This window comes from Ornithorhynchus anatinus, chromosome 5, assembly GCF_004115215.2.
Source record: "Ornithorhynchus anatinus isolate Pmale09 chromosome 5, mOrnAna1.pri.v4, whole genome shotgun sequence".
Classification (NCBI taxonomy): Eukaryota; Metazoa; Chordata; class Mammalia; order Monotremata; family Ornithorhynchidae; genus Ornithorhynchus; species Ornithorhynchus anatinus.
The window spans coordinates 96860955-96887492 of record NC_041732.1 but is presented as its reverse complement, the minus strand read 5'-3'; the positions used below and the strand labels follow the sequence as shown (position 1 = coordinate 96887492).

The 26538-nt window shown below is 42.9% G+C and overlaps 1 protein-coding gene across 1 annotated transcript; it reads left to right on the top strand.

The window, feature by feature from the left end:
- Positions 1-24656: 24656 nt before the first annotated feature.
- On the top strand, positions 24657-25633 carry LRRC30 (leucine rich repeat containing 30). The gene has a single exon (XM_001507293.2). It carries the CDS (start codon positions 24657-24659, stop codon positions 25560-25562), a length of 906 nt encoding a protein of 301 aa, XP_001507343.1. The 3' UTR covers positions 25563-25633.
- The last annotated feature ends 905 nt before the right edge of the window (positions 25634-26538 follow it).

The following is a 26538-nucleotide window of genomic DNA, read 5'->3' as shown; positions in this document are numbered from 1 at the left end:
AGGGTTCAAAAAATACAATTGATTGAGTGAAGCAGTGTCCAGCAATGTAACAGAGCAGTAAATTTTTGGGAGATAACTGCAGAACACTACTATTGGCAAGGGTAGCAATCAGGACTGGAGTTGTCCATCGTGAACAAAGTCTTCATGAAGACCAGCTGTCATGTGTTCTAATCCCAGCTTGACAACTCATCTGCTTGGTGACCTTGACTTCTCTGTACCAATGTTACCTCATCTTTAAAATGGGGATTAAGACTGTGAGCCCCACGTGGGACTGGTATTGTGTCCAACCCCATTTGTTTGTATCCATCCCAGTGCTTGGTACAGTATCTGGCACATAGTAAGCATTTAACAAATACCACAATTATTATTATTATTAGCAGGCTTTAAATACACACAGAAGCACAAACATACACAGCGAACACCTCCCTCGTAAGAGTGGCTGAAAAGTTCATAGCTATATACATCTTGGGAAGCAGTTCATAATTATTTGCATAGAGAGTGAGTGGGTGTATGTGACTGAGAGAGTGTTCCTGCCTCCAGAGCAGAGATATTAGCATATGCCACAACCTGGATGATTGCTTTAAAGATTTTGAATGATGCTTAGGGCCTGTCGAATAGGAAAAGTTTCCCAGAGGATCTGAAAAATATTCCTATAGCAGCTTCCCGGTCAGAGGTGAAATTATTACTGAGGTAGTTTTAAGTATGCAAATCAATAATTATTTTCTCAACAAGCAATTCTAAACAATGGATCCTGTACCAACACTCTTTCAAGTCATCCCTGGGTTGAAAATATGCATTATCTGCCTTCTCAGGAGGACTGTGGTTGCTCACTTTCTACCTGGGAGCAATTGATGTCAGGTTTTCGTGAGTGCAAGAGCATAATGAGGGGCAGAAACTTTCAGGAAAGGAAGTCATCATTAGGGGCAGGAAACATGTCTGTTAATTCAGTTATATTGTACTCTCCCAAGCACTTAGTATAGTGCTCTGCAAATACTAAGTGCCCAATAAATATGAGTGATTGACTGGCTCTTTTCCATCCTGATTGAAAGCTCTCAGCGGTTGTCAGTGCCTGGTTTGAGTGAAGCTGAAAGTCCAGCTCAAAAGTATGTGGGAACCCTCACTTTTATTTTTTAGTGGTATTTATAAAAGTGGTTACTGTGTGCCAGGCACTATATTAAGCACTAGGGTAGATACAAGCTAATTAGATTTGACACAGTCCTTGCCACACATAGGGCTCACAGTCTTAATCCCCCATTTTACAGATGAGGTAATTGAGGCACAGAGAAGTTAAGTGCTTTGTCCAAGATCACACAGCAGCCAAGTGGCAGAGTCAGGATTCATTCATTCAATCGTATTTTTTGAGCACTTACTGTGTGCAGAACACTGTACTAAGCACTTGAAAAGTACAATACAGCAATAGAGATAAGCTTTGCCCACACAGGCTTACAGTTCTGGAGGTGGGGGTGGGGGAAGACATATCAAAACAAGTAAACAGGCATCAATATAAATTTAAATAGAATTAAAGACATGTATACATAAATGCAGGGAGGATAGGAGGGGAGAAGAGACCAAAGGGAGCAAGTTGAGGTGACGTGGAAGGGACAGGGAGTTGAGGAAAAGGGGGCTTAGTCTGGGAAGGCCTCTTGGAGGAGGTGCTCCTTCAGTAGGGCTTTAAAAGAGGGGAAGAGTGATTGGTGGATTTGAGGAGGGAGGGCATTCCAGGCCAGAAGTAGGATGTGGGCCAAAGGTCTGCTGCCAGACAAGTGAGATTGAGGCACAGTGAGAAGGTTAGCATCAGAGGAGCCGAGTGTGAGGACTGGGATGTAGAAGGAGAGAGGGAGGTGAGGTAAGACAAGGCAAGGTGAAGGAGAGCTTTAAAGCCAATAGTGAGGAGTTTTTGTTTGATAGCAAGTGTCTGGTATACAGTGGCTGATATCAAGCATTGGAGATATTTGAGAAGGGGGGTGACATGCCCAGAACATTTCTTTAGAAAGATAATCTGGGCACTGGAGCAGTGGAGTGAAGTATGGATCGAAGTGGAGAGAGGCAGGAGGCTGGGAGGTCAGAAAGGAGACTGATGAGGTAATCCAGGCAGGATAGGTTGAGTGACTGTACTAAAGTGGTAGCAGTTTTGATGGAGAGGAAAGGGCAGATCTTGGTGATGTTTTGAAGGTGAGACCGGCAGGATTTGGTGATGGATTGGATATGTACAGTGAATGAGAAAGCAGAGTCAAGGATGAGACCAAATTGTGGGCTTAGAACCCAGGTCCTTCTGACTCCCAGGACTGTGCTCTATCCACTGGACTACACTGCTTCTCTTCACCCTCAAGAGCTGGCATCTTTGTTATGTACTGGGAGACAGGGGCTTGTCAATAGAAGAATAAAATCATGAACAAAATAGCATGTTGGGAAATAAATGAACTTTCAGTGGGCTCTCAAATAGGGCAAACATCACACTGTTTTCCAAAGCACACCTTTGATGCAGCTGTCACAGACAAAAATAATAATAATGTTGGTATTTGTTAAGCGCTTACTATGTGCAGAGCACTGTTCTAAGCGCTGGGGGAGATACAGGGTAATCAGATTGTCCCACATGAGGCTCACAATCTTTCATCCCCATTGTACAGATGAGGGAACTGAGGCCCAGAGAAGTGAAGTGACTTGCCCACAGTCACACAGCTGACAAGTGGCGAATCCAGGATTCAAACTCGTGACCTCTGATTCCCAAGCCCGTGTTCTTTCCACTGAGCCACGCTGCTTCCTCTACATGATTTGGATAGAAGCAGTATGGCATAGTGGATAGAGCAAGGGCCTGGGAGTCGGAAGGACCTGGGTCCTAGTCCCGGCTCCGCTACTTGTCTGCTGTGTGACCTTGAGCAAGTCACTTAGATTCTCTGTGCCTCAGTTACCTCTTCTGTAAAATGAGGATTAAAACTGTGAGCCTCACCTTGTAAACTACCCCAGCACTCAGAACAGTGCCTGGCACATAGTAAGCGCTTTACAAATGCCATTAAAAAAAGAAGAAAAAAAAACTAACGATCTGACCCAGAATGGTCTCTTTTAGAGTTTCAGATACGTACCTATGTCCAACAGTTTTCAACTTGAAAACTGATCAAATTGGTCAGCTTCCATTCCCTGCTTCACACGCTGTGATTGCTCTATCCACCATTTAAAGACAACCCATTGTGCATAACTGAATCACTTGAAAACATCAAGTGACTTGTATTAAATCTAAGTTTAATTTATAGTGAGAGAGGTCTTGGGGCTCTAGCGGCATGGCCTAATGGAAAGAGTTCCTGTTAGAGGACCTGGGTTCTAATCTCAACTCCACCATTTGCCTGCAAAATGACTTTGGGAATGTCCCTTAACTTTTTGGTGCCACAGTTTCTTCATCTGTAAAATGGTGACTCAGTGACTGTTCTCCATCCTTCCTAGACTGTGATCCCCATGTGGGGGAAGGACTGTGTCAATATGATTATCCTGTATCTACAATAAATCTGAAATCTGCAATCACTGAATCTGCAGTGATATTATTGTCACTTTTCCCAGTGCCATTGAGACAGTTACAAATTCAGAGTAAGTTTATCAAGACAGAGAGCAATCTGATGTTTCAACAGGAGATTCCACCATCATAGCCAGTTTGTTTGTAAGAGCATCTAGCTAGTATATCACTCAACCTGCAGACAAGATGATTACAAGTCTTAAAGACAGACTTTTATTTTTACATTCACAACTGACTTAGTGGGCAGAGCATATGGATAAAGAACAGTCCTGGAAGCCAGAGGATCTGGCTTCTAATTCTGACTCTGCCACTTGCCTGCTGTGTCACCTTGGGCAACTCACTTTACTTTTGTGCCCTAGTTTCTTCAACAGCAAAACAGGAATTTGACACCTGTTCATCCTCCTACTTGATTATGAGCCCCATGTAGGACAGGGACTGTGTCCCTCTTGATTAACTTGTATCTACTCCAGTGTTTAGACGAGTGATTGATACGTAGTAAGTGATTAAATAATATTTTTAAAAATGACATGGCAAATCCAGAGATACTAGGGATAAAAAATTGCAATTCCACCGCATGAAATTAATCAGAAAGCAATTTGAGATTTCTTTTTATGAGTAAACAAAGATCAACAGCTCCTTCTACTGTCAAGAACAAGGTACCAAATATGTACATAAATTCTCACCTAGAGAATGTCTCGAAAAATGCATTTAATTCAGTTAATAATACTTAACTGAGCTTCCAATAGTTGTAGTAGGGCTTTGAAGATTGAGTGATGGTCTGTCATGTGTGAAGTAGAAGGAAGTTCTAGGCAGGAGAGATGATGTGAGCAAGGAATTGAAGGCAAAATGAGACAAGATCAAGGTAAAATAAGTTGTTTGATGTCAATAATAATAATGTTGGTATTTGTTAAGCGCTTACTATGTGCAGAGCACTGTTCTAAGCACTGGAGTAGATACAGGGGAATCAGGTTGTCCCACATGAGGCTCACAGTTAATCCCCATTTTACAGATGAGGTAACTGAGGCACAGAGAAGTTAAGTGACTTGCCCACAGCCACAGAGCTGACAAGCGGCAGAGCCGGGGTTCGAACCCATGACCTCTGACTCCCAAGCCTGGGGTCTTTCCACTGAGCCACACTGCTTCTAGCATGAAAATAATAATAATAATTGTGGTATTTGTTAAGTGCTTATGTTGCACCAGGCACTGTATTAAGTGCTGGGGTGGAGACAAGTAATTCAGGTTGGACTCAGTCCCTGTCCCACATGGGGCTCATAGTCTTAATCCCCATTTTACAGATGAGGGAACTGAGGCCCAGAGAAGTGGAGTAACCTGCCCAATGTAACACAGCAGACATGTGGTGGAGCCAGGATTAGAACCCATGATCTTCTGACTCCCAGGCCCATGTTCTATCCACTATGCCATGCTGTATCTGTTAAACACCTACTATGTTTCAAGCACTGGGGTAGATATGAGTTAATCAGGCTGGACATTGTCCATGTCCCACATGGGGTTCACAGCCTTAATTCCCATTTTACAGATGAGGGAACTGAGGCACAGAGAAGTTAAATGACTTTCCCAAGGTCATATAGCAGACAAGTGGTTGAGCTGGGATTAGAATCCAGGTCCCTTTGTTAGAAAAGTGAAAGGTGCTTGCCGGGTTGCAGTGGGAGATGAGCAAGTTTAGGTAGGAAGCGGAGAGTTAATAAGTAATCAGAAGTTCATATAATTAAAGAAACAGGATCTGGTTCTCATAGATGCAAACAATTAATGTTAAATTACCAGGCTTTATAACCAAACTAGTGTCAGGCACTAGTTACATTCTCCAATCAGTTCTGATTATCAAAGTTTATATAATCTGTTTTCTACTGAATCATGATGATATTTAAAAAAAGACCTCTTGATCAGTCTTCTCAAGCAGCCTTGCCTAACACTTGCTTCAATGTCCTATGTCTATAGAAACTTGTGCTGTTAGTATTCTCTTTTCTATCCTGATATTTGGCAACCCTCCCATTGTAGAGAATTATTTAGCATCATTCCAAATATATGACAGTTTAAAAAAGAGTGACCTAGTAAAAATTTTGATAATGAAACTGAAAAGGAGGAAGACTGGAGAAGCCACATGGCGAAGTGGATGGAGCACAGGCCTGTGGGTCAGAAGTCATGGGTTATCTGCTGTGTGACCCCAGGCATATCATTCCACTTCTCTGGGCCTCAGTTCCCTCATCAGTAAAATGGGGATTAAGACTGTGAGCCTCATGTGGGACAGGGACTGTGTCCAACATGATTTGCTTGTATCCATCCCAGTTCTTAGCATAGTGCCTGACACATAGTAAGCGCTTAACAAATACCACAATTATACATTATACCAACTCCACCATTTGTCTGTTATGTAACCTTGAAGAAGTCACTTCTCTTCTCTGGGTCTCAGTTCATTTGTTCATTCAATCATATTAATTGAGCTCTTACTGTGAGCAGAACATGGTACTTTGTACTTGGGGAGAGCACATTACAACAATAAGCAGATACATTCTGTGCCCACAACCATCTTATGGTCTTCAGTGGGTGGAGAGACACAATAATATATATAATATATATATAGTGTACTTAGGTGCTGTACATAAGTCCTGAGGGGCTGGGATTGGGGGGAAGAGCAAAGAGAGCAAGTCAGAATGACAGAGAAGGGAGTGGGAGGTGAGGAAAGGTAGGCTTAGTCAGGGAAGGCCTCTGGGAGGAGATGGGCCCTCAATAAGGCTTTTTGGGGTGGGGGGGAGAGTAGGTGTCTGCCAGATTTGAGGAGGGAAGGTATTCCAGGCCAGAGATAGGATGTGGTCTAGGGGTCACCCGTGAGATAAATGAGGCTGGGGCACAGTGAAAAGGTTAGCATTAGAGGAGTAAAGAGTATGGACTGGGTTGTTGTAGGAGAGTAGTGAGGTGAGGTAGGAGGGGGTAAGGTGATTGACTGTAGAGGTAGATGGCCAATCACTGGAGTATCTTGAAGAGTAGGGTAACATATCCTGAACATTTTTGTAGAAAAATGATCTGGGCCACAGAATGAAATATGGACTGGAGTGAGGAGAGGCAGGAGGCTGGGAGGTCAGCAAGAAGGTTAATGCAGTAATCCAAGAGGGATAGGATGAGTGATTGTAATTAACATGGTAACAGTCTGGATGGAGAGGAAAGTTCAGTTACTACATCTGTAACATGGGGATTGAGACTTTGAGCCCCAAATGGAAAAGGGACTGTGTCCAACTCAATTTGCTTGTATCAATCCCAGGGTTTAGTACAATGCCTGGCACATAGTAAGCACTTAAATTTTACTATTATCATTATTATTCTAACATCTCTACAGGAATAGAGTCAGAAAAGACTTGGTAAGCAGAGACAAAAAAGGTATGAACAGCATTATACATGAGAATTCGCAGAGCAGATGAAAGAAACTTGCCATAGTGTGGTAGTGTGACCTAGTGGAAAGAGAATGGGCCTAGGGGTCAGAAGAACCTGGGTTCTGATCTTGAGTGTGCAACCTTGGGCAAGTCACTTAACTTCTCTGTGCCTCGGTAACCTCATCTGTAAAATGGGGATTAAGACTGTGAGCCCTAGGTGAGATTGTGTCCCACCTGATCAACTTGTATCTACTGCAGCATTTAGTACAGTTCCTGGCACATACATTCATATTTATTGAGCACTTATGTGCAGAGCACTGTACAAGCACTTGGGAGAGTACAATATAAAAATAAACAGACACATTCCCTGCCCATAACGAGCTTAAAGTCTAGAGGCACATAATAGGCACTTAAATACCATTCAACTAAACCCATTAAATAAAAGGTTGTCACACCTGGACTGGGAATGTTTTCACAAAAATTACATTAGGCTACCCCTGAATCTGCAAATGACCCCTGGAAAGTTTGACATAGTGGAAAGAGCACAGACCTGGGAGTCAGAGGAACTGGGTTCTAATCATAGCTCCACTACTTGTCTGCGGAGTGACCTTGGCAGAGTCACTTACCCTCTCAGTGCCTCAGTTTCCTCATCTGTAAAACCAGAGTAAGAAAAATGCATAGATCCAAATGATAAAACTGAGTCCTGGCTAAAGAGGATAGAAAAAGAACTGAGTCCTGGATAAAGAGGATGGAAAAAGAACAGAAGGGAAAAGATGAGACTCTGACAATTCCATCAATATTTCACAGTTCTCAGCTAAGAGGCTGATTCATAACGGATGAGCTTTGGGATTTCCACGTTTTGCTCAACAGGAAGAGCTTTTTTTTAAATTTACATTCCTGTCCATCTATTTGTACCAACATTTTACTATCCCATAGAATAGTGTATCCTCAACTTTCCAGCACCAGTGCTTTTTCAATCCATAATATTTATTGAGCATTTACTGTGTTCAGAGAGCTGTACGAAGAGCTTGGAAGTGTACAGTAAGAACTGGTAGATATGTTCTCTGCCCACCAAGAGCTCACAGTCTAGAACATGTGCATCTGACAAGTTGAGAAATGTGGAACCCTCTAACCTGTGGTCTTACCTTTACTGCCATTGGTCTTCTGGAGGTTGCCTTCGAACCATTTGGTTTGAGTTTTAGAAGATGTGGTAAACCTATTAGTGGTGCCCACTAAAAGATCCTCTTCTAAAAACCAGAAGCATTTATTTATTAAGGGTATTCATTCAATCATATTTATTGAGCACTTACTGTGTGCAGAGCACTGTACTAAGCACTTGGAAAGTGCAAGTGAGCAATAAAGACAGACAATCCTTGCCCACACTGGGCCTGAGTGCTTTTTGCATTCAGAGTACTATACCAAGCACTTGGGAAAGTACTATACCATAGAATTAGTTGCCACAATCGCTACCCTCAAGGAAATTAGACTGTAAAGGGTGAGACAGACTTTAAAAGAAATTATAGACTGGGGAAAGTCCCATGGGAGGCATTTTTTAACCCTGAATAGTACAACTTACTCCAAAGAATTCCTCACTGAAAGATGATACCGTTTAGGTTCAAGGTCAGTTTGCAATGAAAATAAACCATCTCCTTTAAGCCCTAGGAGCTTCAGCTGGGACTTTCCATTGGCAAGAAAAAAATCAAAATGTCATTTACAAAAGCAATTTCAATCCTGGCTTTATTTCATTTTTATGGATACACCAAAGACTTCTACAGGCTGCAAATCTCATCGTTTGATAGGTGCTAATTCTAGGAGTCCTGTTGATTTTCTGTAACAGCCTCAAATGGCTTTTAGTGTCCCGAAAATAGAAAAAGAATGGCAGAAATGACTGAATATTTTTCATTGTATAATTTTGGAAAGTGAAGGAGATAATAGAGTATCAACTTTAACTGGGGTCATTAAGCAAGCACTTTAATTTGTTGCGTTCTGTAATTTAATGACACCTCTAGGACTTAAACATTCTACTTTCTTCTGGACTATAAGCTCCTTGGGGGAAGGGCCATGTCTACCAACTCTACTGTATTGTACTTTAGCAAATGCATTTAAGCACTCAATCAACATCACTGATTGATTCAATCATAGTTATCCTAGAGGGTAGAGCATGAGCCTGGGAGACAGGAGGACTGGGTTCCAAACCCAACTCCACCACTCGTCTGCTGAGTGACCTTGGGCAAGTCACTTCACCTCTCTGGAAAGTTCCTTCATCTGTAAAATGGGGATGAAGACTATGAGTCCCATGTGGGAGAGGGACTGTGCCCAAACTGAGTAACTTGTATCTACACAGTGCTTAGAACAGTGCTTGACACACAATAATCACTCAAATACCATCATCATTATGAGAAGCATCATGGCGTGGTTGATAGAGCATGGCCTGGGAGTCAGAAGGTCATGGATTCTAATGTCTGCTGTGTGACTTTGGGCAAGTCACTTCACTTATCTGTGCTTCAGTTACCTCATCTGTAGAATGGAGATTGAGATTGTGAGTCCCACGTGGGACATGGACTGTTTTCCAACCTGATTTGCTTATGGCCACCCAAGTGCTTAGTAAAGTGCCTAAAATACCAAAATTATTATTATTATCAATTGCAGGACATAAATGGGTAAATTTTATATGCACAATTTTCAAACATGAGGGTTGTTTTACATCACTGCCTTGTACCCTGGATACTCTTCTCAGAGCTAAAAGAAAACACATCTAATGGAACCACATCATGGATTAGTGGTTGAATTTAGAAAGTCAGTGCTTTGAATTAGGGAAACCATTGAAACAATCAGCACTAAAGAATCAGGCTTCTGTGGTGAAAAGTTTTCTCTGAGGTTTTTGCCAACTCCTGTCCATAAAGAATCTCCTTGGCTCCATTAAACTAGTGTTGTGAAAACTTTGGGAATTTGATTTAGGATGCTTAATTTGTGGCTATTCCTTTAGACTGGTGGAGATTACAAAAACCCAAACTCTAGTTCCAAAATTTTTTTTAAAAAGATGATGCTGTCACTTGTGATTTGAGAGAACAAGGCATGGTCTTAATGTCTTATGATGAAAAATCCCCTCCCCCCACCACATCTAAAATATAAAACAGTATATTTTTGAATTTCTCACTCTATTTCCTATATATATTTTCACTGAATGGTACAGCCTTTGGATGGGGACTTTAACCTTACCTGTGACCATACAAATGTTTTTTCTTCTTTGCTAGAGGAGTTTGTTCAAAGCTTTTGGACTATGTTGTAGCCATGCAACTAGTTTCCAAAGAATCACTCATTGCATGTCCAGTACACCACCTATTTCACTACTTCCTGTACTCCTTGGTACCATTTTAGTCAATCACTAGAATCTATTGAATATATGATAATAATAATGATGATGGTATTTGTTAAGCGCTATGTGCCAGGCACTAAGTGCTGCGGTAGATACAGGTAATCAGGTTGTCCCACTTGTGGCTCACAGTCTTAATCCCTGTTTTACAGATGAGGTAACTGAGGCACAGAGAAGTTAAGTGACTTGCCCAAAGTCACACAGCTGGCAAGTGGCAGAGCCGGTATTTGAACTCATGACCTCTGACGCCCAAGCCTGTGCTCTTTCCACTAAACCACACTGCTTCTCTACCATGTGGAGAGCACTGTACAAAGTTCTTGGGAGAGTACAATAGAATTAGTAAGCATAATTCCTGGATCTAAGGAGTTTACAGTCCAGTACTACACTTCTTTCTAATCTCTGAATAGATTAGATTCGATTCGATTTTAATTAGAGTAGATTAAAAGTAAAAAAGGTGCAAAATCTCTTCAAAAGCCCATTCTTCAAATCCCACTTTCACCACTCCTCAAAAACCTCCCCTGTTTTCCTATTCTTCTTTGCAGAAGGCACTCGATCAGCTCTCTCTCACTTTGGATCCTCACTCATCTCCCACTAAACCCCAGATTGCATGCTTCATTCCTCTCAAACTTCTGTGCCTGGTTTCTAAATCTCTCTCACCGGCTGACTGGAAATCCCTCTCCTTCCTTCCTTCCTTCCTTCCTTCCTTCCTTCCTTCCTTCCTTCCTTCCTTCCTTCCTTCCTTCCTTCCTTCCTTCCTTCCTTCCTTCCTTCCATAGTATTTATTGAGCACTTACTATTTGATAATAATGTTGGTATTTGTTAAGCACTTACTATGTGCCGAGCACTGTTCTAAGCGCTGGGGTAGACACAAGGGAATCAGGTTGTCCCACGTGGGGCTCACAGTCTTAATCCCCATTTTACAGATGAGATAACTGAGGCACCGAGAAGTGAAGCGACTTGCCCAAAGTCACACAGCTGACAAGTGGCCGAGCCAGGATTTGAACCCATGACCTCTGACTCCAAAGCCCGTGCTCTTTCCACTGAGCCACGCAGAGCACTGTACTAAGTGTTTGGAATGTACATATCAGCAACGGACAGATACTGTCCCTGCCCATTGACGGGCTCACAGTCTACACATCTGGCAGACCACTGCTCTCCCAATCTTTAAAGTGCTCCTGAAATCACACCTCCTCCAGATGTCTTCCTTGATTACCCTCTCAATCTCCCCACCCTATTTCCCTCTCTATTGCTACTTCAGCATTTTCACATCATCTATGCACTTGGATATTAATTTCACTGCTGCCAGTAACACTTATGTCCACAGCTTTAAACTCTCTAACTTGCCCTACTTGCTATTTACTTTTGTTTCTCCCTCTCCAGATCATAAAACTCACAGAGGGCAGGGATCATGTCTACTAACTCAGTAATGCTCCCAAATGCTTAGTTCACTGTATCAAGAGCAGTTCTACTGACTGAAGACAATCTACTATGTCATTTCTCTTTTGTTCTCAACTTGGCAATTACTGAAATCCATGATAAAAAATGATAACATTGGCTCCAGAGATTCCTATATTTGAAGAATGCAGTGGTGAACAATACAATGGGAATGTGTCTATTGTTACATTTTGTTCTCCCAAGTGTTTAGTTCGGTGCTTTTTCCACAGTACAATCAATGAATACAATTGAATGAATGAGTCAGTCTCACAGATAATCTGAAAAACATAAAATGGATGGAATGAATCTTAACATACTTTTTCCTCTTGTAAAATAATTCAGATGACAGGTCAAAGACTAAGGAGTAAAACTGAGTTTAAATCTTATTTTTCTACTGATAGTTTAAATGTATTCTGGAGAACATGAGGCTTTCTGGTAAGAGCTTGAAGCAAGTTCCCTACTATGTACCTGGGCTGCTCCGATTTCATTGGTTGATATTTCACCTGCATGGACTCATGAAATCTAACAACATGGGATGTTCTCTACTTATCATTTGGTTAAAATTCTCGGCTCAAACCAAAGCCCTTCATCTAGGACATGGTTATTTAAAATTTGAGTTATCAGCAATCATCTTTAAATAACTGTAAGGAAGTGTTTCTTTTCACAGATCCTACCCTTAGCAAATCCTGAACTAGTCAGTTTAGAGAAGATTATAGGATTTTAAAGGAGTTTTTGTTCCATTATTTATTGAGCAAGGGAAGGTAAATGTACAGACTTTTTCCATAATTCTCTAAGTCCTGAGCCTCACAGGCACAGATCTGGGATTAAATCTCCTCAGGAACTTTGATTAAAATTTAACACTTTGCTTATTCCCATTCCTTACTCTAAAGTGTTCCAAGGGAGAATTTCTAACCATCTCAGAAGGAAAAATTGAACTATAAGGAAGCTTCTTAAACTTGGTCTAGGGATTTGCATAAGGAATCACATTACCCTTGCAGTAGAGACTCTGCATTTGACTTTGCGTTTGAATTCAGAATGCTGACTTGGTGTTAGATCACATTTCTGTTCACATCCTCCTCTCTTACCATTTCCCATCACTCATACGCAGTTGAGGATAAGCAGTTCTTTGACACAGTGCTATCTAGCAAAGGCCTTTACTTGAGATAGTTGTGAACGTTTCATGAAAGACAGTTATGTGAACGGAAACTATCAGTTTACCAGAGATATGGAAAATTCACCAGGCAGTGGTGCAAAGTGGGTTACTACAGGGAAAATCATGGATGGGAGATGGTCTATCTCTAAATATTAGCATGGACTTCAAGAAGGGACAACCATCACATATTTTCTTCATACATCCTGTTGCCCCTGTCAGAACACTGGACAAAATGGATCATTGATCAGAATTCTAATAATGATAATGATGGTATTTTTTGAGCACTGATCATGAGCCTGGCCCTGTACTAAATGCTGGGTTGGATATAATCAAATCAGGTTGAAAACAGTCCCGGTCCCACATAGATCTCACAGTCTTAATTTCCATTTTACAGCATTAACCCTTATCTAATATTATGGGGAAATAGGTTCTAACTGCAGCCTGAAGGATCTAGGTTGGGAAGTGTTGCCTTCAAGGTGGATATTTAAACATGGGCTATAGGGGGAGGTCTCAGATTCTCACCTGCTTAGAATGATTTCTGAAGCTGCTGTCTAAAGATGGGGAGAATCGGCATGGCTCTGTGGAAAGAGTACAGACCAACGAGTCAGCTGGGTTCCGATCTCAGCTTCTGCTCACATTTACCTGCTCTGTGATCTTGGACAAGCCATGAGAAGCAGAGTGGCCTAGCGGACTGAGCATGGACTTGAGAGCCAGAGGACATGGGTTCTAATGCTGGCTCTACCACTTGTCTGCTGTGTGGCCTTAAGGAAGTCATTTCTCTCTGCACCACAGTTACCTTATCTGAAAAAATGGGGATTAAGACTGTGAGCCCCATGTAGGATACATTCTGTTTCCGACCTGATTAACTTTTATCTACTCCAGTCCTTAATAGAGTGCCTGGCACATAGTAAGGACTTAAATACCATTAAAAAACCCCTGGATAGCTTGTATTTATCCCAGTGCTTAGTACAGCACCTGCACGTAGCAAGTGCTTAAATACCATTAACAACAACAACAAAAAAAAACCTTCTCTGTGCCTCAATTTCCTCATTGGTAAAATGGGATTCAATATGTATTCTCCCTACCTCTTTGACTATGAACCCCATGTGGGATAAGGAAAGTATCTGACCTGATTATCTTGTATCTATTCCAGTGCTTGGCACATAAGTGCTTAATAAATACAACTTTTATAATCATTAATAAAAATAATATAATGAAGTCAGTGACCCATCAAGATCCTTGTCACCAGTTAGGTAAACACAAATGGTCCCCAGTACTGAAGACCTGGCTATTGGTCAGGCTATAATTGGCTATTATTCCTCAGCATAAACTTGCTGCTGAATTAAGCAATGTCTTAGGGCCTTCTGTCCTTCCCATGATACAACCGTGTCTGGCATTATCCTGGACATGTGCTACCTGCTGGCCAAAAGGGCACTAAAATAGATATACAGAACTGGAATCCCTGATTCACCTGCTTCAGGAGTCTTGAATTTTCAAGCACATTCACATCAGTTATCTCATTTTGCTCTTGTAACACCTTTGGGAAGTGGGAAGGAACAGATATTATCTCCATCTAAAGTGGAGTAAATGAGGACCAAATAGGGATTTGTCTGAGACCACATAGAAGGCTAGTGGCAAAACTGGGACAGAATCCAGACCCAACTTCTAATCAATTGTATCTGAGCACTTACTGTTTGCAGAGCACTGTGCTAAGCACTTGGGAAAGTACAATATAATAATGGTGATATTTGTTAAGCTCTTACTACCTGTCAGGCACTGTACTAAGCACTGGGTATCAGTTATTGAACCATCTATCCCCTAAATCATCAATCTCATCGATGCATGGCTTAGTGGATAAAGCATGGGCCTGGGAGTCAGAAGGTGATGGGTTCTAATCCCCCCTACACCATTTCTCTGCTGTATGACTTTCAGCAAGTCACTTTACTTCTATGAGTCTCAGTTACCTCATTTGTAAAATGGGGATTAAGATTGTGAGCCTGATGAGGGACACGGGCTCTGTCCAACCCAATTTGCTTGTTTACCCCCACTAGTACTTAATACAGTGGCTGGCACATAGTAGGCACTTTACCACAGTTATTAGCAATTATTATCAGATAGTCAATTACTCTACCCACCTTCAAAGCCTTATTGAAAGCACATCTCCTCCAAGAAGACTTCCTTGATTAAGTCCTCATTTCCTCTTCTCCCACACCCTTCTGTAGCCCTGACTTGATCCCTTTATTCATCACCCCCTCAGCCCCACGGCAATTTTATATCTGTGATTTCGTTTATTTATATTAATATCTGTCTCCCTCTCTAGACTAAGTTCACTGTGGGCATGGAAATGTCTGTTATATTGAACTCCCTCAAGCACTCAGTACAGTGCTCTGCTCAATAAATACAATTGACTGACTGCCCTTTTGTGCCCAAAGGCAGTAAAGTTCAGCCAAGCATAACCAGGCCCCCACATGACCAGACACTGTCTCTCCAACCTCTGTCCATAGGTCCCTCGATCCACTGCTGAAGTGGATCAAGCTGGGGCCTGCCTGGCTCATCAACTTAAAATTAAGGGCTTGATGACATCCTGTTAGCAATGCAAACTGAAAAATATTACTTCTGGCCCTCTCTTGGTCTTACAAAGAGCTTGTTTGGGAGTTGGCCTTAAACTGGTTTATTTATGATGGTTTTGATTAAGTGCTTACTACATGCTAGGAACTGCACTAAGCACTGTGGTGAATACATGGAAGCAGCATGGCATAGTGGATAGAGCAGGGGCTTGGAAGTCAGAAGGTCACTAGTTCTAATCCCAGCACCATCACTTGTCTGCTCTGTGGCCTTGGACAAGTCACTCCACTTCTCTGGGCTTCAGTTACCAATCTGTAAAATGGGGATTTAGACTGTGAACCTCAAATGGGACAGGAAGGGTGTCCAACCCCATTTGCTTGTATCTACCCCAGTGCTTAGTACGTGCTTGGCACATGATAAGCACTTAAATACCACAATTATTATAAGCAAATCGAGTTGGACAGACCCTGTCCCACTTGGGGATCACAGTCTCAATCCCTATTTTACAGATGAAGTAACTGAGGCACAGCGAAGTGAAGTGACTTGCCCAAGGTCACACAGCAGACAAGTGGCAGAAATCCATGATTAGAACTCATGACCTTCTGATTCCCAGGCCCATGCTCTATCCGCTACGCCATGCTTAAGCTCACATCTGGAGACCCCTTCACGTTTTCACTTCCCAGAGTGTCTCCCACAATTCCCCAAGTGCCTCCATCTATTAATAAGAATGGCATTTGTTAAGTGCTTACTATGTGCCAACCACTGTTCTAAGCGCTGAAGTAGATACAAAGTTACCAGGTTGTCCCACTTGGGCCTCACAGTCTTAATTCCCATTTTATAGATGAGATAACTGAAGCACAGAGAAGTGAAGTGACTTGCCCAAAATCACACAGCTGCCAAGTGGCAGAGTGGGATTAGAATCCACGACCTCTGAGTCCCAAGCCCGTGCTCTTTCCACTAAGCCACATCTACTGAAAATAGACTACTCCCAGATGAAAGGGATCCTGACAGCCCAACCCAATCACTGTTAAATTAACTGCTACCTTGGGAGTTAAACCTAGATCCCACAATAGATGTCACTGGATGTCTGCCAAATACTTCAAGTGGGCTCATTCAGTAGATAAGCATCAGACCTTATTAAGCAAAGACAATTAGAAACACGGAGAAAAGAAATAATCTCAGAGTTGTTCTTTCAATTGGAGACCATCACCCCCACTGGTAAAGCAAACAACTGAGACAATTAAGCAGAAGTTTCCAGGGAAAGTGGACACTGAATTATCTATGAAATTGCCCCAATCCATGCTCTGCTTTGGCCAACTGAACTTTAAAAATTTCACTCCATAAGAGTAATAATAATGATGGTATCTGTTAAGTGCTTACTACTTGATTTTAAAGCCATAAGGGCAAAAACATACATGGCGAAGCGATGAGAAGCATCTTGGCCTAGTAGATAGAGCATGGGCCTGAGTTTCAGAAGAAGCTGAGTTCTAATCCAGGCTCTGCCATATATTTGCTGTGTGACTTTGGACAAGTCACTTCACTTCTCTGGGCCTCAGTTCCCTCAACTGTAAAATGGGGATTAAGACCGTGAGCACCATGTGGGACAGGGACTGTGTCCAACCTGATTAACTTGTATCTACCCCAGCACTTAGAACAATGCTTGACACAGTTAGTGCTTAACAAGTACCATAATCATTACTATGTTAAAAACTTAGATTTCCGGTACCTTCTGATAAGGAAGTTGAAAATGGAGCTGACCTGATTCTTCTACAAGAGTTCCAGGATTTTCCAAATTTGAAGGCCATAAAAATCATAATTGACAATGCCTCTTGGTAGCCAACTCTCACTCCTGAACTGTAATTTCTTTTTATGAATCTAGATAATCGCATTTATTGAGAGCTTACAGAGTGCAGAGTACTGTACTAAATGCTTGGGATAGTACTATATAACACCATAAGTCACATTCCCTGGCCATAATGAGCTTACAGTCTACAGGATCTAGACTGGAATCTAGGCAGGAATGAATGGAAGGCTGGCTGGCTTTTCCCAGGCCAGGCACATAATAATGGGTGGCAAGTCTAAAAAGAAAGAATTCAAATGAAAAATAGTCTGGCCTATTTTATAGCTTGGACCTGGGAGTCAGGACCTGGGTTCTAATCCTCGATCTACCACTTGTCTTCTCTATGACCTTGGGCAAGTCATTGACTTTTCTGGTCCTCATTTCCTTCTTCTGAAAAGTGAGGATTAAGACTATGAGCCCCATGTGGGACATGGACTGTGCCCATCCTGATTAGCTTGTATCTATCCCAGCTCATAGAACTTCACTCATTCAATCGTATTTGAGTGCTTACTGTGTACAGAGCACTGTACTAAGCACTTGGAAAGTACAATTCAGCTATAACGGTGCCTGGCATACAGTAAATGCTTAAGAAATAACATTTAAAAATAGTTCACATCTCCTCCAAGAGGTCTTCCATGACTAAGTGCTCCTTTCCTCTTCTCCCACTCCTTTCAGCATCATCCTGACTTCCTCCCTTTATTCATTCCCCCTCCCAGATGCACAGCACTTATGTACATATCTATAATTTATTGATGGATGTCAATGTCTGTCTCCCCACCTAGACTGAAAGCTTGCTGTGGACAGGGAATGTGGTCATTTGCTATTATATTGTACTCTTCCAAGTGATTAGTACAGTGCTCTGCTCACAGTAAGTGCTCAATACGATTGAATGAATGAATAGTTTTGGCCAATCAAAATCTAGCAGAAGGGCTAAAGAGAGTGCCACCACATGTCTGCCATGCAACCTGGGGCAAGTCACTTCACTTATCTGTGTCTCAGTTAGCTCTTCTGCAAAATGGGGATTAAGAATGTGAGTCCTATATGGGACAGGAACTGTGACCAACCTGATTAACTTGTATCTATTCCAGTGCTAAGAACAGCAACTGGCACATACGAAGCACTTAACAAGTATCATAATTATTAGAGCTGGTCAGGAGGAGGGGATTCCCCCAAGGCTCTCTATTTTCTCTTCCCTAAACTCTCCTCAGCTGGCTCTATCAGGCATCTCTGCTGTCATTTACTTCCCCACTAGGGAGATTGCTCATCAATTGAAACACCCTTTCAGCTAGAAGGAACAAAATGTCTAGGACTTTGGGAAGACTGGCTAGGGTATAGTTAAATTACCATAGACAGTTAAGAATGCTGCATCTTAGTGTAAAATATAACTCTTCCAAGGCACTCACCCTCACCTACACTATTCTACACCCCTTGACCTCCCTTAATTGAAACATTACAGCCAGAGTACTTGTAACAACCTTTAGTTTCACTGAGCTGGGAAAGTAGTGTGTCTGACTATGGAATGCAGAGTTTTTCCTAATTTGTTACATAGAATCATAGTTCCAAACTGGCAGGGTGAAAATGAACATCATGCTGTGCTACGAAACTTGACTAGTCATGATTTCTGAAGGAAAGAGAGTAGAAAAGGTCACTAATAATAATAATAGTAATGTTGGTATTTGTTAAGCGCTTACTACGTGCCAAGCACCGTTCTAAGCGCTAGGGTAGATATAAGGTAATCAGGTTGTCTCACGTGGGGCTCACAGTCTTAATCCCCATTTTACAGATGAGGTAATTGAGACCAGAGAAGTTATGTGACTTGCCCAAAGTCACACCACTGCCAAGTGGTGGAGCCGGGGTTGATAATAATAATAATGAACCAACGACCTCTGACTCCCAAGCCCGCACTCTTGCCACTAAGCCATGCTGCTTCTTTAATAATAATGATGGCATTTGTTAAGCACTTACTATGTGCAAAACACTGTTCTAAGTGCCGGGGGGGGGGGAGGATACAAGGTGATCAGGTTGTCCCACATGGGGCTCGCGGTCTTAATCCCCATTTTACAGATGGGGTAGCTGAGGCCCAGAGAAATTAAGTGACTTACTCAAAGTCACACAGCTGACAAGTGGCTGAGCTGGGACTTGAACCCATGACCTCTAACTCCCAAGCCCAGGCTCTTTCCACTGAGCCATGCTGTTTCTCTAATAATAATTATGACATTTGTTAAGAGCTTACTAAGTGCAAAGCACTGTTCTTAGCACTGGGGATGATACAGGATGATCAGGTTGTCCCACAAAGGGCTCACAGTCTTAATCCCATTTTACAGATGTGGTAACTGAGGCACAGAGAAGTTGTGACTTGCCCAAAGTCACACAGCTGACAAGCGGCTGAACTGGGATTTCTGAGTTCCTTATGATCCCTCCCAAGCCCTGTCATCTTCCTGATTTCCCTGTCACTGTGGATGGTACAACCATCCTTCCCGTCTCTCAAGCCCACAACCTTGGTGTCATCCTTGACTTGGCTCTCTCATTCACCCCACACATCAAATCCTTCACCAGTGCCTGCCGGTTTCACCTTTACAAAATCGCCAAGATCCGCCCTTTCCTCTCCACCCAAATGACTATCTTACTGGTACAGGCTCTCATAATATCCTGGCTGGTTTACTGTGTCAGCCTTCTCTCTGATCTCCCTTCCTCCTGTCTCTCCCCGCTCCACTGTACTCTTCATTTCACTGCTCGGCTCATCTTCCTGCAGAAACGCTCTGGGCATGTCACTCCCCTCCTTAAAATCATCCAGTGGTTGCCTATCAACCTCGGCACGAAACAAAAACTTCTCACTCTAGGCTCCAAGGCTCTCCATCTCCTTAGCCCCTCCTACCTTTCCTCCCTTCTCTCTTTCTACTGCCCAACCCGCACGCTCCGCTCCTATGCCGCCCACCTTCTCACCGTCCCCCGTTCTCACCTATCCCGCTGTCGACCCCTGGGCCACGGCCCACTGTCCTGGAATGCCCTCCCTCCTCACCTCTGCCAAACTAACTCTCTTCCCCTCTTCAAAGCCTTACTGAGAGCTCACCTCCTCCAAGAGGCCTTCCCAGACTGAGCTTCCCCTTTTCCCTCTGCTCCCTCTGCTCCCTCTCTGCTCCCCCTGCTCCCTCTCTGCTCCCCCTTCACCTCCCCTCAGCTAAGCCCCTTTGCCCTCTTTCCCTCTGCTCCTCCCTTTCTCCCTTCCCCTCCCCTCAGCACTGTGCTTATCTGTATATATTTTTATTACCTTATTAATTTTGTTAATGAGGTGTACATCCCCTTGATTCTCTTTATCGTGATTAAGTTGTCTTGTTCTTTGTCCATCTGTCTCTCCCGATTAGACTGTAAGCCTGTCAATGTGCAGGGATTGTCTCTATCTGTTGCCAAATTGTATATTCCAAGTGCTTAGTACAGTGCTCCGCACATAGTAACCGCTCAATAAATACTATTCCGTGGCTCAGTGGAAAGAGCACGGGCTTTGGAGTCAGGGCTCATGAGTTCGAATCCCAGCTCTGCCACTTGTCGGCTGTGTGACTGTGGGCAAGTCACTTCACTTCTCGGTGCCTCAGTTCCCTCATCTGTAAAATGGGGATTAAGACTGTGAGCCCCACGTGGGACAACCTGATTCCCCTATGTCTCCCCCAGCGCTTAGAACAGTGCTCGGCACATAGTAAGCGCTTAACAAATACCAACATTAATGAATGAATGACCTCTGATTCCCAGGCCATGCTCTTTCCACTGAGTCATACTGCTTCTCCAACACTTGACAAAACCCAAGCTAGAGAAAGTTAGTTAAAAAAAAGATAATAATGTTGGTATTTGTTAAGCGCTTACTATGTGCAGAGCACTGTTCTAAGCACTGGGGGAGATACAGGGTATTCAGGTTGTACCACATGAGGCTCACAGTTAATTCCCATTTTACAGATGAGAGAACTAAGGCACAGAGAAGTTAAGTGACTTGCCCAAGGTGACCCAGCTGACAAGTGGCAGAGATGGGATTCGAACCCAAGACCTCTGACTCCCAAGCCCAGGCTCTTTCCACTGAGCCACGCAGTTAAAAGAGACGAATTAAGATTCATTAGTTTAAAAAGGCCTAAGTATCCAAAGATTAATGTTAGGAAAATTTGCTATGAAGAACCTGGAAAAAAAGTCATGAAATGTGCTCATGTAACAATTGCCACAAAAATACATATTGTCAGTGTTTAAGGTATTTCCAGTGACAATGGATGGAACTGAAAGCCGGACAGTAAAAAAACAGGGTAGAAGGAGGATGAATTCTTTTGAAATGTGGTGTTGGAGAAGACTTCTGCAAATACCATGGACTACCAGAAAAAAACAAATGGATTTTGGAGCCAGTTAAGCCAAAATGGTCTTTGGAAAGCCAAATAAGTTTGATTAGCATAATTTGGACACATAATCAGGAAGACTAATTCTCTGGAGCAGTCACTAATACTAGAAAATGTGGAAGAGGCAGACCAACAGCTAGAAGGATAGAGACGATAACAATTATAACAGAAGATCCCTTAGAAAGTTACAGATTATGGCAGAAAACAAGGACGTTCTGGAGAAATATACCCATAGAGTCACTATGAATCAGAAACAACTAGAAGGCACTTGATAATAGTAATAAAATGATGTAGACTTTAAATATTTTAAATGAAGCTAAAATATATTTTAAAATCACAAGAAAGTGGTTGAGATACCTATCCTGGCACATCCCTGATCTGGAAAAGCCAATCAAAAGCAAATTTTTAGCTAATAGCAACTACAAAACCTACTCACCAAAACAAAAATGCAGTGAGAGAAAAAGCAGTAGTTACCCCAGGGACAAATAGAAATTGGTACATAAATTCCCCAGGCACTCCAGCTTGGTGTTTCCTGTTACCACTCAACTGCTGCCACGGATTATCATTTGACCTTCCTTCTGAGCATGATCAGGACTGATTGAGAATCAACCCCAACAACCTGGAATAGATGAGATACAAATAACCTAGGTAGGGCTCACTAATAATGGAACTCCCCTGCCCCCAAAGCTCTTCTCGGCACTAGCTATTCCCTAGAGAAGGCAGCGTTGTCTGAAAGGTCATGGGGTCCCTGGGGAAAGAGCAGAGACGTCAAAACAGGAGGTCTGAATTCTAGTCCCAGTTCTGCTATTGACCAACTAACTCTGTGACATCTGGCAAATTACTTAACCACTTTAATAATGTTGGTATTTGTTAAGCGCTTACTATGTGCCGAGCACTGTTCTAAGCGCTGGGGTAGACAGGGGAATCAGGTTGTCCCACGTGGGGCTCACAGTCTTCATCCCCATTTTACAGATGAGGGAACTGAGGCACAGAGAAGTTAAGTGACTTGCCCACAGTCACACAGCCGACAAGTGGCAGAGCTGGGATTCGAACTCATGAGCCCTGACTCCAAAGCCCATGCTCTTTCCACTGAGCCACGCTGCTTCTCCAAAGACTGACTTTAGGATTCAGTCTCCTCATCTGAGAAACAGGGGTCCTTCTCTGCACCTCCAGAGATGTTATAAGGATAAAATTTGTTCATTAATGTGAATGGAGAATGATTACTCTGTAAGATTGTTATGGGCAGGGAATGTGTCTGCTAATTCTGTTGTATTGTATTCTTCAAGCTCTTGATATAGCGCTGCACAGAGGAAATGCTAAAAAGATGCCTTTGATTGATTGAGAAATAAAAGTGGCTGTAGAAAGTCAGGGAATTTTTATCATCATTTCAACCTGGTTGAGAGTTGATGTTTTTAGACCTGCAGATTTCCTCTGCCAATCATTTCAGTTCTCAGATAAGTCTGGACATCCACTGGAAGGTGGAAAGAAAGAGACTCATTAAACCTACTGCTTGGGCTGTCAATTTGGCCACTTGCCGAATTTAGCAGAATTGCTTCAGAAGAGGAATGTGTAAAATCTTGTTATAGTAGTGGAGATGGTATTATCTATCAAACACCAATTTAATATAGTGGACTGGAATAGATACTTGGGAAGTATAGAATAAAGAGACATGTTTCCTGCCTACCAGGAGCTTACAGTTGAATAAGGGAGGCAGATGTAAAAAATATTTATAACTAGTCACAATAAATCATTGACTGAACTATTGAATATATATAAAAGAGTGCTATTAGTTATAAATTACTGAAAAACATTGTGACCTAGTGGATAGAGTATAGACCTGGGAGTCAGAAGGACCTGGGTTCTAACTCCAGCTCCATCACTTGTCTGCTGTGTGACCCTGGGCAAGTCACTTCACTTCTCTGTGTCATCTGTAAAATGGAGATTAAGGCTGGTTGTGACCAACCTGATTATCTTAATAATAATATTGATAATAATGACTTCTGTTAAGAGCTTACTATGTGCCAGGCACTGTACTAAGCACTGGGTGGATATAAGTCAATTGGGTTGGAAACATTCCTTGTCCCAGGTTGGGTTTATAGTCTCAATCCCCATTTTACAGATGAGGTAACTGGGGTACAGAGAAGTGAAGTGACTTGGCCAAGGTCACACAGCAGAGAAGTGGTGGAATCAGGATTAGAACCCATGACCTTCTGTCTCCCAGTGCCATGTTCGATCCACTATGCCATGCTGCTGCTGGTACCCCAGCACTTAGTACAGTGCTTGGAACATAGTAAGCGCTGAACAAATGCCATAAAAAAGTAAGATCATAAGAGCTAAAGTTGTTGAAGTGTTCAAATGAGAACTGTAAGCTCCCTGAAGGCAGGGACCATGTCTAAGTAATCTACTGTACTCTTCCAAACAGCTTAGTACAGTGCTCTATGTACAGTAAGCACCCAAACGAATACCATCGATTAAATCGATGATCTGAACCAATCTGCCTAAAATGTTGATTTTTTTCCCTTCTTTAACTCATTTTTGAAATGCACCTACTGTTTATCCTGCTCCTCCATATTCCCTGAGAAAGCTGACTCAGTAAAGTTATATCGAGCCTTCCTGTGACCTGTCTGCAATGAAGTCCCATATCAGTTCAATCAAACTCGGAGCTAATGACAGCGACAGCTGCCTGGGTAGCCTTCGGCAAGGACTGAACAGTTCTCTTCATCAGTTTTGGGAGCAAGGATTTCATTACAGCCGGCTGCTCCAAGAGAGACAACCTAACCTTGCCCTCAGGAGTGCGATTCTCTCTCATCTGTTCCATTCGCACCTTGGGTTCGTGACTCAAGAGCAACAACTTCCCCGAACAACTCCGTGAGGCTTCGGCCGTAAGCTTTCTCAAAGCCGGAGCTCTGCCGGCTGATAATTCCTTTTTTGCTTTCGCTTCACTGCTGGCCCATCACCGTTGTCTCTCTCTGGGTGGGGAAGGAAAGAGGAACTTAAAACTCCAGAAGGAAACACAAAAGGAGTTGGTGAGTGACTTCCATGGGAGCCGAGCAGTCAAGAGATGTCTCCAAAGGCAAGAATCCCAGAGGAATTTGGCTGTTCGGGAAAAGGCAGAGGCTTCTTCCCTGGGAAGACACCCTCCTCTCCGGCAAAGACCCCAGATCCCTGCTGAAGCGTGGCATGCACTTTGTCAGCTTCAGTTTGGTCACAAAGGGAATGTCGGACGTCCCAGATTTTCTGTGGGGTCTGTCGGAGGTCCAGAAGCTAAATCTGTCCTGCAATCGCCTCCTGATTCTCCCGCCAGCGGTGGGGAAACTCGATCAGATAGTCGTGCTGAACCTCAGCGGGAACCGTCTCAAGTATCTGCCCAAAGAAATCGGGCTGCTCAAGAGCATGAAGGTGCTGTTTGTCAACATGAACTGCCTGACAGAAATGCCCGGGGACCTGAGCCTGTGTCAGAAGCTGGAGGTTCTCAGCCTGTCACACAACTGTGTATCCCAACTGCCCGCGAGCTTCGCTGACCTGACCCGCCTGAGGAAGCTGAATCTCAGCAACAATCATTTCGTTCACATCCCCATCTGTGTATTTTCCCTGAAGGGGTTGGATTTCCTCCATGTCGGGTCCAACCAGCTGGAAAACATCGCGGAGAGCATTGAGCTCCTGGTCAACCTGCAGATCTTCATCGCAGAAAGCAACAACATCCACTCATTGCCACGGTCGCTGTGCTCCGTGACTAGCCTGGAGTTGCTCGACGTGGACCACAACGATCTCCAGACACTCCCCGACGAACTGTATCTGCTGCATCGGTTGGCCAAGATCGCTTGGAATCCGATGGACAAAGGATTGCATGTCATACATAATCCTTTGTCTAAACCCCTGCCGGAAGTGGTGGAAGGAGGGTTGGAAATGCTCTTTAGCTACCTGAAAGATAAGAAGCATGGCTAAGCCATTCCCCCCAGAGTACTCTACTTCCCACCAAGACTCAGTGGCATCAGCCCGATTTTCTCGATCCACAGTTTCCATCTCATCAGGCTTGGTGTTTTAACGAGGCTCTTTTAGGGATTTTCCTGGCAAACTGTGGAAAGCAAGTAAAACGTTTTTTAGTGTGGGTTTCTTTAATTGTGTGTTGTTTGTTCTACAGAACACTAAGTCATGTTGTTGTGAAATTCAGTGTGAATGTTTTTCTTCCATAGAGGTATTAATGCACACTACATCTTGTTTTCTGAAAGTCAAAGGGTAGGATGCTGGAGATAAAAGATGGGAGAGCAGATGTGGTCTAGAATCCACAGACTTAATGGATAGCTCCCAAGTAGTCAAGAGTTGGCATTATTTGCTAACCCTCTTTTATAGACAGATGGTCTAAGAGTTAATAGGGGGCCATTTGTAAATCGTGGTGGGTCTCTAGATGGAAGGCACTATAAAAATACCTGGTATTTTTATTATCGGGGAGACAGCTGTCGGTTGAGCACCAGATAAGCAACTATTCTTACCGCAGAGGCCAGAGTTAGTCGGTCGACTGGACAGTCAACATTTATTTACTGAGTACTCTCCTTATGTTTCTGTTGCAAGTCCCTTCTCCCCCATTTTTGAAGGTACTTAATACAGTGCTCTGCCCATGGTAAGTACTCAATAAATTTGATTGGTTGATTTAATTGATTGTTGACTGAATGTGAGCCCCTGGAGGGACAGGGACAAGACTGGGTCTAATACTCACCAAGTATTCTCTCTCAGAGTTTAGTACAGTGCACTGCACACAGCAAGTGCTTCATAAATATGATCATTACCACTACTATTATTACTATTATGATCATTGCACAACACTTAGAACAGTGTCTAGCACATAGTAAGTGATTAAAAAATCCCATAATTATTATTACAGCACTTAGTACAGTGCTTGGCACATAGTAAGTGTCTAACAAAT

What these genes read in the sequence shown, in the direction of transcription:
- LRRC30 (XM_001507293.2), top strand. Translation starts at nt 24,657, where the DNA reads ATGGGAGCCGAGCAGTCAAGAGATGTCTCCAAAGGCAAGAATCCCAGA.